The following is a 16,283-nucleotide window of genomic DNA, read 5'->3' as shown; positions in this document are numbered from 1 at the left end:
CTGCAACCCCATGGACTGTAGCCTGCCAGGCTCCTCTGTCCATGGGATTCTTCAGGGAAGAATACTGGAGTGGGTTGCCATGCCCTCCTCCAGGGGATCTTCCCAACTCAGAGGTTGAACTCACATCTAAGATGGCCTTAATTTTATCTAAAATTCTAAAATTTATTGAAATGTTTTGAGATATTAGCTGGGTCATTAAAACTGTATCATAAAAAGTAGAGTAATACAGATCATAGAGCTGTAGTAATAGATAATAGAGATAATAGAGCAGGAGGAGATCCATCTATGTGGCTGGGAGATCTAACCCAGCTATCTGGGGTCACCATTGATGAATGCCACCTAAGACTGAAGAGCAACTCAATCTAGAATATCAACTCTGTGAGAGGAGGGAACTTGTCTGACCAATTTGACACTGTATCCCCAGTGCCTGGAACAATCCTTGGTCTTCCTAAAGAAAAAAAAGGGAAGTAAATTAGTGAATAAGTAACAGTTTTGATTTTTGGTGTATAATATGAATAGAGTCATTCAAAAAACTAAGATCATGGTATCTGGTCCCATCACTTCATGGCAAATAGATGGGGAAAAAATGGAAGCAGTGACAGACTTTATTTTCTTGGGCTCCAAAGTCACTGCAGATGGTGACTGAAGCCATAAAATTAAAAGATCCTTACTCCTTGGAAGGAAAGCTATGACAAACCTAGACAGTGTATTAAAAAGCAAAGATCACTTTGTCAGCAGAGGTCTGAATAGTTAAGGCTGCAGTTTTTTCAGTAGTCGTGTATGGATGTGGGAGTTGGATCATAAAGAAGGCTGAGCACCGAACAATTGATGCCTTTGAATTATAGTGCTGGAGAAGACTTTTGAGAATCCCTTGGACTGCAAGGAGATCAAACCAGTCAATCCTAAAGGAAATCAAACCTGAATAGCCATTGAAAGGGCTCATGCTGAAGCTGAGGCTCCAATCCTTTGGCCACCTGATGTGAAGAGCCAACTCATTGGAAAAGACTGATGCTGGGAAAGATTGAAGGCAAAAGGAGAAGAAGACAGCAGAGGATGAGATGATTAGATAGCATCATTGACTCAATGGACATGAGTGTGAGCAAACTCCAGGAGATAGTGAAGGACAGGGAAGCCTGGCATGCTGCAGTTCATGGGGTCACAAAGAGTCAGGCACAACTCAGCAACTGAACAACAGCAACATGAATAGAGTCAGTGATTCTAAATGATTGACAGCTTGACTCAGTGACTGAAGCAGTGAATGGATTTAGTGTCAGCTGTGTTCCTACTTTACCAGCCTTCTTCCTAGCACTTGGAGAGGAGACGGAAAGAACCTCATTCATCCGGCGTGTTGGTACCCCCTGTATCCCCGCCTTGTCCCACAACTTCTGTTGAGTGACATCTTCCCACTGAAAAGGGGGAGACAGGGTGGGGGGATGGAGCTGTGGACTGGGGGAGGGCCTTGTGACGGTACCAGTCAGCAGGTGGCATCCCTCCCCCTAGATGTGGAAGCGTCTGTGGTGACAGCAACCCCTGAATTTCACTGTATTTGCAGTTTATCCTTACACTGAACACCAAAGATGTGACCTGCATGTATCAGAATGGGAGTCACGGTCTTCTAAGGGGACTCTGTGGACTTGCACTGCCAGTGAAATAGATACCTTCCAAGGTTTGTGTGCTGTGGGAGAAATGTCTTCCACAGGGGGTAACCCCAGGCCTCTGATTGGCCACCACTGACTCACGTGACCATCACCCTGAGCCAATCACTAGACAGAGGGAGGAAGGATGCAAATAGCCAGTCTCCGGGCCTGTCCGTCAGCCCCACCCAAGCCACAAGCGCAGAAAGTGGGGGAAAGCAGTTCCCCTAAAGAAAGGAAAGATGCTGTTGCCACAGGAACCACCAGGACCCAGTGCCAGGCACCCGCTGCTCCCACCGTGTCCTTTAAGTGATAGCGTTCTCCTGCATGCTGTGACTCTGGACATTTCTGCTTTTTCAGCTCCAAGTGGGACTACCAAAACCCCTCTGCAATATATACATGTGTCAAATCATCTCATCATATACGTTAAACTTACGTCATATGTCAGTTATGTCTCAATAAGATGGAAAAAATAAAACAAATGGGATGGAGGAGCAGGAACACCAAGGACGTGATAGCCAGGCAGAACATAATAGTGTGACAACCATAATTAACAAACACCTGCATCATTTGGCCAGGAGCTTTTGGACTACTTCTTCCTTCTGGGATGGCCTGGGGAGAGTAGCATCCAACATCCATGTGCTTTTAAATTTTTATTTATTTTTGGCTGTGCTGGGCCTTTGTTGCTGTATGCGGGCTTTCTCTAGTTGGGGCGGTCAGCGATTACTCCTGGACTTCTCATTGTGATGCGTGGGCTCTAGGCTCGTGGGCTCAGTAATTGTGGCACACGGGCTTCATTGATCCGCAGCCAGTATCCATGTACTTCTGATCATGTCTACATACAGTGCTAACGCTGGCAGGAAGAGTAAACCAGGGGTCCCAAAATCCTTTCCTAGAAGGGCCAGGCAAGGAATGTAAATGAGTGTCCTGTCCAGAGTGGTGACAATGACAGTGACCAGCACAATGTTTGGAACATATAACATACGGTTAATATTGGTTGAATAAGTAACGTTTATTCATAAAGCACATTCATCTATCTTACAACAAATATTTATTAAATAGTCATCAAGAACCAGGCCCTGCAGGAGATCTGGGGACTGTAGTGGTGGAGAAAATAAAATCCCTGCCCTCAGGGAGGTTGTAGAGTGGTTGGGAAGACAGATGGAAATTAAACAGTCTAAAAATTGTTAGAGTGACTGGCGTGTGAAAGAGAGGGGCATGGGTCCCTGGAAGGCACCAGGGGTGAAGAATTCGTACTCAGGGAGGGGTAGTACCCCAGATCCCTGGGGAAATCCTGCTAGAGCTGAGACCCCCCAAAGGGCAAGCAGAGGGGAGTGGTGTTCCAGGCAGATGGAATGGCACGTGCAAAGGCCCCGTGACAGAGAGCATGGGGTGAGAGGAAGGCAGCACCCTGGAATGAGACAGCAAGCAAAGGGAAGCCGGATCAAGGCTGCGCTCAGAAGTTTCTGCTTTGTTCTAAGAACAACCAGAGGTTTTAAGCAAGGATGAAGTGAAGACAGCAGGTTCAGATTTATGTTGTCAGAAGTCCCTCTGGCTGGCACGCAGAGAACAAGCAGGAGGGAGGCCAGAGTGGCCCCAGGGAGACAGTTCGGAGGCAGTTTTCCAGGGCAGAGAGGGTGGAGGCTTGGCCCTGGGCGGTGGCCGTGGGGTCAGGTGGGGAGAAGTTCACAGGTTCCATGGATGTTAGCTGATACACTTGACAACCCTGAGTAATGGATTGGCCTTGAGAGCTGAAGGAGGGGAAGGAGGGGGGAAGATCCTGGGCTTTTAGTGTGAACAGTGCCCGTCCCCACCCCGCCTAGGCTCGGGGAGATGGAGGTGGAGGGGCAGAGACATTTCACGATAAGCAAATGTATTTTGAATGAAATCAAATGGGGTGGAGGCAGCCAGGAAGGTCCAGGTTTGGGCCACAGCTGTTGCCCCTCCAGAAGCCAGTGATCGCTGTCGGCAGATTTGGATTTCTAAGTCCCTGAAGGCTGCTGGGAGTTGGCCCTCTCTAAGGGCCCTTTGGCCGATTGGCCATCTGTCCTTTGCATCTAGCAGGCAGGGCCCCTGTTCTCAGCCAAGGTAGCAGTGTGCTTGGCGGGGGGTGCGGAAAGGTGAGCTGCCCACCCGCCTGGGACCCTCCATCTGCTTTTGATGCTTCCCAGCCTTTGAAGTCACCCCCGCCCCCACCCTCCAGCTGTCATCTCTTGGGCTCCTCCACACTCCCCCAAGGCTTCTCTGTCCCCGGGTACACCGGTGGTGACAAGGATAACAAATGATGGCAAGCCGCTGGCAGCAGCAGGAGGAGGAGAGGTCAGAGGGCGGAGACTTAGGCCTCTTCTTTCTCGTTCCTCCTGTCCCGGTTCTGAAGCTGCTGGGGTATTGGGGTTTTGCAATGCAGGACAAAATTTTATTTGGTAAATGAATCCCGCACTTTCACTTCCTTTCCCTGCCTTCATGAAAAGGAAGCTGAGTCATTCTCCTCCCCTCAGACTGTTATGACAAGCCTGATTTCTCTCTAAGCTTCCCTGCAAAGAGAATAAGCCAGTCTCCTCTTTCACGTAATTGTAAGGGGTGGGGGAGAAAGCAAAGGAAGTGTCCCCCAAAATTGTGAGAGAACTAATGCTGCCTGTCAGACCATGATAGGAACCAGTGGTTTCCAGACAGTCCTCAAGGCAGTTCCCAGCATCAACCACTGTGTGTTTCCAGCTTTTGTCTGTATGAATGCAAATAATGTCAGTAATTACTCTTTATTGAATACCCACTCACTCATGCCTTCTCTGACATAATGTGCAGAACAACCTCCCTGAGAGGGTATTATTATTTTCTCCATTCTGTTGGATAAGGCTCAGAGAAGTTAAATAACTCGCCCAAGGTCACAAGGCTCATAAGACCCAAAGCTAGGATTTGAACCCACGTAGCAGGTTGGAGAAGGAAATGGCAACCCACTCCAGTGTTCTTGCCTGGAGACTCCCAGGGACGGGGGAGCCTGCTGGACTGCCGTCTATGGGGTCACACAGAGTCGGACACGACTGAAGTGACTCAGCAGCAGCAGCAGCAGCAGGTGACAGAGCCAGCTTAGAGGGTGTCGGAGCTGGATGGACCCTGGGTTTAAATTCTGACCCAGTTTCAGCCGCAAGCTGTGGTTAGGAGCACACTTCCCAGGTGGCTCAGCGAGAAATACAAGAAACGTGGTTTCAGTCCCTGGGTCGGGAACATCCCCTGGAGAAGGAGATGGCAATATTCTTGCCTGGATAATCCCATGGACAGAGGAGCCTTGATGGGCTACAGTCCATGGAGTCACAAAAGAGTCAGACACGAATTAGTAACTAAACAACAACTGCATGGTTAAGAGCCCAGACCCTGGAGGCAGCCCACCTGGTTCTGATTCCTGGCTCCCCCACTATCTAGCAGGTCACTCTCTTGAGCTCAGTCTCCTCATCTCTGCCCACATCACAGCATTAAGAGGAGCTGATACGTACAGAGCCCCTAGCCCCAGAGTCAGTGCTCTTTAAGTGTTGGCTGTTTGTATCTCTGTTGTTTATAAAATGAACACTATCGTGGAGCCAGGTTAGGACCTTCAGAGCCCTCAAAACACCGGAGAGATTAGTGCCACTTCCTCTGATGCCTCAGGTAATTCAGTAATAAAACAATGTGACCCATAAAACATAAACACAACATTCACCCTGTGATGAAATTTACAAAGCTTTTTTTTTATTTTTTTTTAAGATCCTCGGGGCAGAATAGGAAATGTTCACCAAACAGGAATGATTCTCATTTCCTTGGTCCCTGTGCTTTGCTTAGCCCTAAATCTGTGTTTAGTCATCCTGTTGGGAAATATTGGGTGAACCAAAATATTTGTTCCCTGAATGAACTTTTTTGGTCAACCCAATAGACGTGGATAATCCTATTTCCCCAGGTGGTTGAGAGAATTAAAGGAGATAATTAAGGTAAAAATTATCGAGGAAAGTGCCTGGCACGTAATAGGTGCTTGGGACATAGGAGCTATGGTTAGAATTTTTGGAAGGATTTTTCTCACTTTATGTTGCCTTGAACTATTCATGTTGCTATAGTTTGTGGTTAATGGTTTGCTTCTATGAGACAGCAGTGCCCGTAAGCTCTAGGTGGCAGCAGGAAAGAACAATAATCAGGTCCTTAATTTAGGGTCCTGTTTAGTGTGTGAGGACTAACATTTTTTTAATATTGTATTTGTTTTAAGGACTACTTTTTTTTTTTTTTTTTGCCATGCTGGGCAACTTGTGGGATCTTAGTTCTCTAACCAGGAATTGAACCCAGATCCTCAGCACTGAGAGCAGAGTCCTGACCCCTGGTGTGCCAGGGAAGTCCTGGGACTAACGTTTCTATTGCTTTGACTTCGTTCATGATATTTATTTATTTGCCTCCGAAGGATGGTATGTTTGTACTGTTCTAGGTATGTTTGAATTTTAGATCTTGCATTACCTAACAAAGACCCTAGTACAGTACATTGAATGTAGTTCTTGATAAATTGAAGTTTAAATCTATCATTTTTTCCTATGCATTCCATCTCTTCTTTGTTTCTTTTCTTTCTTGCTTTCTTTGGATTAATCAAGTATTTTTATTATTCCACTTTCTCCTGGATTAGCTTGTTGGCATACATTTATTATTTTTATTCTCTAAGCAGTTACCCTAAAGATTATAGAATGCACGCATGATAAATCTTTACAAGTGTACTATAAATTGGTACTTGTACTACTTCAAGGACCATGCACAGTCCTTAGAATGTGTTGAGTTTATTTGTTCCTCTCGGCTCTTGAATTTACCCTTTTATGTTGCTCTTTATCCCTCCTTGAATTTTTATGCTTCCAGAGTATTATTTTGTACTGCAAGTCTATTTGCTATAGTAATCTAAATTTTATAGCAAAATTAAGTGGCAAATGATCTGAATTTGTTTCATTTTTGTCTTCATATCCGAAGGATTTTTGTTGGCATAGTATTCTACATTGGCAGATAAAATTCCATTGTTTTCTGGTTTCCGTCATTTCTGTTGAGAAGTCTTATTAGACCTTCTTTAAAAATAATTTGCCTTATTCCCCCTCTGACTGCTTGTGAGATTAGTATATTCTTGCATGTGTATAGTTTGACTGTGATATGCCCTGGAGTATTTTTCTCTGTGCTTATCCTGCTTCTGATTAGCAGAACTGCTTCATTGCTTTGGCTTGATGTCTTTCATCAATCTTGAAGGGTTTTCGGTCAGTTTATCATTAAACATTGTTTCTAAGTTGTTCTCTCTCGCCTCTCCTCTGTGGTCCTGTTACATGTATGTTAGACTTCACTTGATGTCCTGTGTTTACTTTATGCTTTTTTAAAATCTTGTTTTCCAAGCTTCTTTCTGAAATTTGTCTAGTGACTTATATCCCAGTTCATTCTTTTATTCTGTTATATCCAGTCTGTGATTCAAATGCTCTGCTGAGTTCTGAATTTCAGTTATTGTATTTTTCAGGTTTAGAATTTCCATTTGATTTTTTTTTAGAAATTCTAGTTCTCTAGTAGCATTTTCCATTGTAAATCTCTTTTCTTGATCACATTATCAAGGTTGTTGAGAAGTCCTTGCTTAGTTACTCTTGATATCTGAATCTTATATATGATTTGGGTTTTTTGTCTTGGTTTTTGACTGTTTGGTTTTGTCTTTTGCATGTCTGTGTTTTTATGAAATGCTAAGCATTGTGTAGGAAAAATTTTGGAAACTTTGGAAGATGACATCTTCCCCAAAAGAAAAGTTGCTCTTCTGGCAAGTGGTGACAGTTGAGGCAAATCACTTTGATCTTATAAGAGATTTAAATGATTCGAGAGATGATCTATTTGGTTGGTCCTTACTCCAAGGGAGTGACTTTTCAGAGGTGTCATTAAAAGGCCGATTTGTTTACCAAGGATTCTCCTCTTGATGGACCATGAACTCCAATTTTGTCTCCCTGGTATTGGGAGATTGCCAAATCTCTGCTTCATTTCTTGCCTTCTTAGCCACCCCCTTTCTACTTGGCTTCTCTGACTCTTACCCCACCCAGGTTAGGTTTCGGCAAACACTGCAAAGGTAATGACTGTCCCCAGTGTCAGGCAGACTCCTCTGTGGTTCTCACATCTCTAAGATCTTCGCTCCTTGGGTCCTAGCTGCCTTAGTAACCTGAACTCCAATTTTTGTCTCCCCAGCTCATTGAGACTGGAAAACTCTAAGCTGCTTTTTTTTTTCTTCTGTGCTCATAAATTGGCAAATGTCCTGAGAGGAAAGTGGTAGAGGCCACGCTTACCTCAGTCCACGTCTCATCTCTAGGACCCTAAGCCTTCAAGTCCTGCCTTAGTTGCCCTGCAATGTTTCGTTGTTGTCATTCAGTCACTCAGTCGTGTCCAACTCTTTTCAACCCCATGGACTTCAGCACGCCAGGCTTCCCTGTCCTTCACCAACTCCCAGAGTTTGCCCAGGCTTGTGTCCATTGAGTCGGTGATGTCACCCAACCGTCTCATCCTCTGTTACCCCTTTCTCCTCCTGCCCTCAATCTTTCCCAGCATCCGGGTCTTTTCCAATTAGTCAACTTTTCACATCAGGTGGCCAAAGTGTTGGAGCCTCAGCTTCAGCAGCAGCCCTTCCAATGAATATTCAGGGTTGATTTCCTTTAGGATTGACTGGTTGAATCTCCTTGCTGTCCAAGGGACTCTCAAGAGTCTTCTCTAGCTCCACACGGTTCAAAAGCATCAACTCTTCAGCGCTCAACTTTATTTATGGTCCACCTGTCACCTCCATAGAGGACTACTGGAAAAACCATAGCTTTGACTATTCGGACCTTTGTCGGCAAAGTGATGTGTCTGCTTTTTAATATGCAGTCTATATTTGTCATAGCTTTTCTTCCAAGGAGCAGACGTCTTTTAATTTCATGGCTGCAGTCACCACCTACAGTGATTTGGGAGCCCAAGAAGTAAAGTCTGTCACTGTTTCCATTTTTGCCTTTCCATGTTTGCCATGAAGTGATGGGACCAGATGCCTTGATCTTAGGTTCTGCGATTGTTGAGTTTTAAAGCCAGTTTTTCATTCTCCTCTTTCACCTTCATCAAGAGGCTCTTTAGTTCCTCTTTGCTTTCTGCCTTTAGGATTCTGTCATGTGCATCTCTGAGGTTATTCATATTCTTCTGACAGTCTTGATTCCAGCTTGTGATTCATCCAGCCGGCATTTCACATGATGTACTCTGCATGGAAGTTAAATAAGCAAGCTGACAATATACAGCCTTGATGTACTCCTTTTGCTTTGTCACCAAAAAGACAAAAACAAATAAACCAACAACGGAGTAATACCTAGACTCCACAAGGCACTCCAGGAAATCCACAAAAAGGGGGACAAAAGAAAGCCTAGTAGAAGAATGGGCAAGGATAAAAGGTATGAATAGACAGTCCCTAGAAGCTCATATGGCCCACAGCTATGTGAATATATGTTCAAACTCTCTAGTAATCGTAGAAATGAAAATTAAAACCAGTCTGAGATAATTGCTTTCCATTCAGCAGTGTGGCAGCCATTAGAAAGCTGGACAATGTTAGCAAGAATTTATGAAATCAGAACGCACATGTACTTCTGGCAAGAATCTAGACTAGCACAAGATATATGAAGAAAAATCTGCGAGTGCTTGCGTCAGGTTCATTTCATGTATACCCAGTGGCACAGGAATCCTTCTCAAATATTTATATGTTTTAAGAATATGTATGTGTGTGTAACTATACCACATTACATATATGTGTGTGTATATATATATTTAATGAATATATTCATTGCAGCATTGTTTGTAGTAGCTGAGAGACGAAGGCATCCTATATGTCCATCACTAGTTCAGTTCAGTTCAGTTGCTCAGTTGTGTCCGACTCTTTGTGACCCCATGAATCGCAACATGCCAGGCCTCCCTGTCCATCACCAACTCCCAGAGTCCACCCAAACCCATGTCCATTGAGTCTGTGATGCCATCCAGCCATCTCATCCTCTGTTGTCCCCTTCTTCTGCCCTCAATCTTTCCCAGCATCAGGGTCGTTTCAAATGAGTCAACTCTTCACATCAGATGGCCAAAGTATTGGAGTTTCAGCTTCAACATCAGTCCTTCCAATGAACACCCAGGACTGATCTCCTTTAGGATGGACTGATTGGACCTCCTTGCAGTCCAAGGGACTCTCAAGAGTCTTCTCCAGCACCACAGTTCAAAAGCATCAATTCCTCTGTGCTCAGCTTTCTTTATAGTCCAACTCTCCCATCCATACATGACCACTGGAAAAGCCATAGCCTTGACTAGATGGACCTTTGTTGATAAATCAATGTCTCTGTTTTTAATATGCTATCTAGGCTAGTCATAACTTTCCTTCCAAGGAGCAAACGTCTTTTAATTTCATTGCTGCAATCACCATCTGCAGTGATTTTGGAGAAATCTCTTTATTTCCCAGAGAAATAAAGTCAGCCACTGTTTCTCCATCTATTTCCCATGAAGTGATGGGACCGGATGCCATGATCTTAGTTTTCTGAATGTTGAGCTTTAAGCCAACTTTTTCTCTCTCCTCTTTCACCCTCATCAAGAGGCTCTTCAGTTCCTCCTCCCTTTCTGCTGTGAGGGTGGTGTTGTCTGCACAGCTGACAGTAACACTCAGTAAAACTCACACGCTGCGGGGCTGAGGCCAGAAGTGTCGCACTGCTGTTTCCTTCTTCATCGACCTTGTCTGATGGCACCTAATCCATGGAGCTCAAACACAGAAGCCTGTAAAGGCCATGGGGAAATACAAGGAGATGGAAAAAGGGGGGTCAAATACAAGACACTAGGGAGTGGTGGGGACTGTGGTAAATGAGCTCATAGGCCTTGACCAAAGTGGGCAGCCAACTGATAGTTGCAATACAGGAACGGTCAGTGTTCCTCTAATTCTTCAAGAGAAGCTGAAACTCTAGATTCTTATGTGAAATCACCTCATTTATAAATATTGGCAACTACTTCAAATATTTTTAAACCCTAAGAAGGAGTAACCTAGATAGTATATTAAAAAGCAGAGACATTACTTTGCCAACAAAGGTCCATCTAGTCAAGGCTATGGTTTTTCCCATGGTCATGTATGGATGTGAGAGTTGGACTGTGAAGAAAGCTGATCGCCAAAGAATTGATGTTTTTGAGCTGTGGTGCTGGAGAAGACTCTTGAGAGTCCCTTGGACTGCAAGGAAATCCAACCAGTCCATTCTAAAGGAGATCAGTCCTGGGTGTTCATTGGAAGGTCTGATGCTAAAGCTGAAACTCCAATACTTTGGCCACCTCATGCGACGAGTTGACTCACTGGAAAAGACTCTGATGCTGGGAAAGATTGGGGGCGGGAGGAGAAGGGGACGACGGAGAATGAGATGGCTGGATGGCATCACCAACTTGATGGACATGAGTTTGAGTGAACTCCGGGAGTTGGTGATGGACAGGGAGGCCTGGAGTGCTGTGATTCATGGGGTCGAAGAGAGTTGGACACGACTGAGCGACTGAACTGAACTGAAGAAGGAGTAAAAACAATTCCTTACGTTTTTCACTGGATTTGGTCATTGAGCTAACAATTTGCTGCTTTTCATACCCACACTCGTAGCATTTGGATGTTTAGAGACCAGTGCAATTTTTTACAACATTGTTTCTTCTTAACCTTCAGTTATTTGCATATATCAAAAAAAATGAAAAGAATGAGTTTGGATAAAATGCAAATTTCTGACACCTACAGTCAGACAGTAAGTTCAGTGTCTGCTATTTGCCACACTCCACACAATATGTTTTGATATATTAAAGAGATACGGAGTCCTCTTTCTGGAGTTCCTTGTGGCGTTTGAGGAATAAGAAAACCGGATCTCAGGACCCATGTGTACATGGGAACACTTGGGGCCCAAGTGTTTATCAGCTCACAGAGAGACTAAACACTAGGAGCTAGTTTGTGTGGAATTTTCTCTTCTGATTAAAAAGCACATATAAAGTACTTCCTATAGCAAATCCTGGGATAAGTGATTTCTTTCTTTGTTAAAAATTATGAAGTCTTTTGGGCATGCAGAGATGTAGACTAACCCTATGAGAGTTTCCCTGGTGGCTCGGTCAGTTAAAGAATCCGCCTGCAATGCAGAAGATGCTGGTTCCATACCTGGGTGGGGAAGATCCCCTGGGAAACCCCATGGATGGAGGAGCCTGATGGGCTATAGTCCGTGGGGTCACAAGAGTCAGACATGACATAGTGACTAAGCCACCACTTGTTGTTCAGTCGCTAAGTCATATCCGACTCTTTGCACCCCTGTGGGCTGCAGCATGCCAGGCTTCCCTGTCCTTCAGTATCTCCCAGAGCTTGCTCAAACTCATGTCCGTTGAGTCAGTGATGCTATCCAACAGACTAAAACAGGGAGTGGCAAACTTTTACTGCCAGATAGGAAATATTTTCAGCTTCGTGGGTCTCTATGGCAACTACGCTACACAGAAATTGCAGCATAGAAGTAGCCGTGAAGGATACAGTAACCTGCCAAGTGGGGCTGCCCTCCAAGAAGACTTTACTAATGGACACTGAAATTTGAATTTCACATAATTTTCACAGGTCATGAAATACTATCCTTCTTAGGATTATTTTCAACCATTTAAAACTATGAAAGCCATTCTTGGTTCTTGGGTCACACAAAAACAGATGATAAGCTGGGTTTGGATGGGTCACAGTTTGTGTCAACCTCTGAACTACATTGTTGCAAACACAGTTGAAGGCCCAGGGTACCTCTTCCTAAGTTTCATCCCCCGATGACCCCTAGCTAACCATTCTCCTGAAACAGATGTCTGTCATTCCTATACATGTTATTATTGTTTTTATTATTGTTTCTATCCCTGAGCAGTGTGTAATATTGATTTGTATACTTTTTAACTTCATAGAAATGGTATCATACGTTGGGTACCCTTCTGTCTCTTTGCCCGGTGCTTTGTTTGGCAATCTGTTCATGGTGCTGAGTGGCGCTCCAGGGCAATCTTTTTCATTGCTGTATTGTATTCCGTTGTGAGACCTTTCTACCTGTAGTCTTTGTTCCTGTGGTAGTGAATGGGCATTTAGGTTGCTGCCTGGTAGGTCCTTTATTTAATATCTTATCTATTTGCATCTTCACCATGGCTTGTAATGGAGATGCTGATAATCCCCGTTGTTCAAATGAGAAAACTTTTGACTTAGAGCAGTTTGGTTAACTTGTTCAAGGTACTGAGTAGCGAAGTGGAATTAGAATCCACAGTCTTTTCAGGATGGGATGTGAGTTCATAACCATGTTGCCATCAATTGGTACACTGTGTTCTATTAACACAGTAATAATGGATCCTGCCAAGGATGACCTTGGATACTAATGTGCCGTGACTACCATAGCCTTTCTCTGAGGACAACTTGAATCAGTGTCACATGTTATTGGTTGTAGTTTAGTCCTTTGAAAATTGCTGTGTTTGACGTTGTGCACATTAATAAAAAACCTTACTCCCCGTATACATGATATCATATGGTATTTGTCTTTTTCTGCCTTAGTTCACTTAGTATGATAATCTCTAGATCCACCCATGTTGCTGCAAATGATGCATTTTTGTGGCTGAGTAGTATTCCATGGGGTCGCTACTAGTCGGACAAGACTGAGCAACTTCACTTTCACTTTTCACTTTCACATGTTGGAGAAGGAAATGGCAACCCACTCCAGTGTTCTTGCCTGGAAAATCCCAGGGATGGCGGAGCCTGGTCGGCTGCCGTCCATGGGGTCGCACAGAGTCGGACACGACTGAAGTGACTTAGCAGCAGCAGCAGCAGTATTCCGTTGTGTGTGTGTGTGTGCCACATCTTCTTTATCCATTCGTCTGTCGATGGACATTTAGGTTGTTTCCGTGTCTTGGCGACTGTAAATAGTGCTGCCGTGAACATAGAGGATGCATGTAACTTTGAGAAGCAGACTCAGAGACAGAGAACAGACTTGTGGTTGTGGAAGGAGAGGAATTGGGGGAGGGCTGGTTTGGGCGTTTGGGATTAGCAGATGCAAAGTATTGTACATGAAATGGATAACAACAGTTCCTACTGTATAACACAGGGAAACTATCTTCAGTATCCTGTGATAACCATTATGGAAAATAATATGCCAAAGGATATATATATATGTATATATCTGAATCACTTTGCTGTACAGCAGAAATTGCCACAAATTGTAAATCAACGCAGAGAGCCCAGGCTGGAGCTCTGTGACGACCTAGAGGGGTGGGGAGCGGAGGCAGGAGCAAGAGGGAAGGGGTGTGTATATAATTATGACTGATTCCCACTGATGCATGGCCAAGACCACCACAACATTATAAAGCAATTATCCTGCGATAGGAAAGTCAGCCGTACTTCAACAAAATAAATTAAAAAAGAAACCTCATTCCCTAACCAAAGTGGGGGTAGAAATTTAAGAATAAGTACTGACCTAGCCCAAGAGTAATAAAATTTTTCATTAAAAAATGAGAATGACCCCTGGAGATTTGTCCCTTTTCTTGCTGCCCTTCCCACAAGCCCCCCAGAGCATTTATCAAAATCCTGGGTAATTCAGGAGCTGGTGTATTCTTTCTTAATGGGGACCACGGTGCTGGGCTGAGTGCTCTGCTGCCTGAGGGACATTTACGTATCCATGGCATCTTTTGAGCCTTTCTCCGTTTGCACAAGTGACGTGTAACACCACATTCAGTCTCTCTTAACTGCAGTTAACGCCACCTTCTCTCCACGCCTCTGGCTTTTAGGAATCCAAGTTCAATCCTACCCCTCCACCTGTTTCTCTCTGCCCCTACTGGAAAGTCCCCCTGGCTCACTCTAGCTCAGTTAGATGACATTTAAAAGGCCCAAATATGATTTTTCTGATGGCAAAATACAGGAGGAAGGAGGGGAAAGGTTTAATCAAGTGGGTGTATTCTCCGGAGGGGCCAAGTACTTCATTTCAATTCCTCATTTCCCTCTGATGAAAAGTTCAGTGAATTTTTATGATGTAGAATTTATAAGATGGCTGAGTTTAGGTAATCAGCTTTAATATTTATACTCTTAGGGAAAGAAATGGGAATCATTAGTAAGCATGCATAATTAATGAATAAATTATATTTCCTTTTGTTTTCTTTCAGGTACAAGGAAATGCTAGAACTACTGGTCTCACCCAGCCTTACTGTAAACAGTGATCGTCCGGGTAAACTGAAGCTTAACCGTGCCGACGCTGATGTCTGGACTCTGAGTGACAGAGAAGGTAGGCCTCCTGCTGTGTGTTTTAGTGGGCCTGGTGGTGGTTCTGTTCACCCCACGGAACATGGTAAGGGTCTGACGGCCTTCGACATGCATCCTCTCCCAAGTACTGTCATTATGACAATTTCTCTTCCCGTCCAATTAGATTATTGACTCTGGACCAAAACTTTGTACGTTGCTAACAATTTTGTCTAGTCATTAAAGGTAAAAGTGTGCTGGTTCATGTTCTGAACTTCCTGTCTTGGCCTCCAGTTCCAAGAAATGCTGACAACTCCACAGGCACTCGTCAGCTTTAGGTTCCAGGCCCGGCCCCGGGTGTGTCCTGCAGGCTCTGGGGCTGGACCTGAGTCCTCTCCTACCATCGCCCCATCCAAGCAGGCGTCCTGTTTATGGGGGGTTGATGTTGGGACAACAACTCATCTGCCTTTTGCTTTCAGGTCGGGTTGGAGTCAAGGAAGCAGAGGAGAGTTAAGCTGTTTAAAAAATTATTGGCAAATGATGCAGTCGAACTAGTTTTCACTAGAACAATTCCAGCTATTGTTTGCACTGTTTGGGATCTGTCAGCCTTCCTGGTAAAGCTCAGAGTTACTTAGTAAAAGGCATTAAGCTATTATGTTTAACCATTGGGCTTAACCCTTTGTTTGAGCAGCTTTGAGATTTGCTGCTGGTATTCCAAGAGCCCTGGTTGCCTCTCCTTCATTGTCTGCTTGAGGCCAGTTCGTGGGGACACAGTGCTATGTAATTGTCATGGAAAACCAAAGAGACATGGTTCTAGTTGAATACAATATCAGAAGGAATTTGCTTTTAAGCAACTCCAGGCTTTGGGGAGTAATTACTGCTGTCACCGAGACAGCCATCAGTAATGTCTTACATGCTGGTGGCGAAGTTGAAACAGCCTTGCTGAAAGTACCATCAAGAGGGTCTGGGCTCCTGTGCCAAAGCTGCATAGTAGATCGAAACACCCTCGTTCCTCCCAGGCCGGTGGAGCATGTGGATAAGCCACCCTGAGCTCTTTGAGAGTTTGAGATAATTTCCGGAGCCCTGTTCAAAGACCGTCCTCCTTTTCCTTCAGCCTGAAGGCACCAGTCAACTAAAGACTCTTCATTTCAGAGCCAGTAGCAACAGAAAAGAGCATAGACTGCTGAGGGAGGAGGATCAGACTAACTCCCAGCCAAGTGACCTTGGGCAAATTGCTCAACCTTCCTGAGCCTCGACTTTCTCACCTGTCGAATGGGGAGCTGGGAAGAATGACCACCTCATAGGGTGCTGACTGCAAGGATCAAATGAGGTGATGTTAGGTGAGGTGATGTTAGGTAAAGTGTTAGTCCTTCAGTCGTGTCTGACTCTTTGCTAGCCCATAGACTTTAGTCCGCCGGCCTCCTCTGTCCATGGGA

The 16,283-nt window shown here is 44.5% G+C and overlaps 1 protein-coding gene across 4 annotated transcripts in view; it reads left to right on the top strand.

Moving 5' to 3' along the window:
* The window catches only part of EYA2 (EYA transcriptional coactivator and phosphatase 2), a 265,824-nt gene that overhangs the window by 73,726 nt on the left and 175,815 nt on the right, over positions 1-16,283 (top strand). For all 4 annotated transcript variants that reach the window (XM_055438503.2, XM_055438537.2, XM_055438512.2 and 1 more), the window contains exon 2: positions 14,775-14,893. In XM_055438503.2, the coding sequence (XP_055294478.2) occupies positions 14,785-14,893 (109 nt within the window). In that variant the 5' untranslated portion in view covers positions 14,775-14,784. The remainder of the gene's footprint in view (positions 1-14,774; positions 14,894-16,283) is intronic.

Source organism: Moschus berezovskii, chromosome 15 (genome assembly GCF_049115385.1).
Source record: "Moschus berezovskii isolate FMDL1 chromosome 15, NW_MosBer_1.0, whole genome shotgun sequence".
Lineage (NCBI taxonomy): Eukaryota > Metazoa > Chordata > Mammalia > Artiodactyla > Moschidae > Moschus > Moschus berezovskii.
This window is presented reverse-complemented; position numbering and strand designations above follow the sequence as displayed.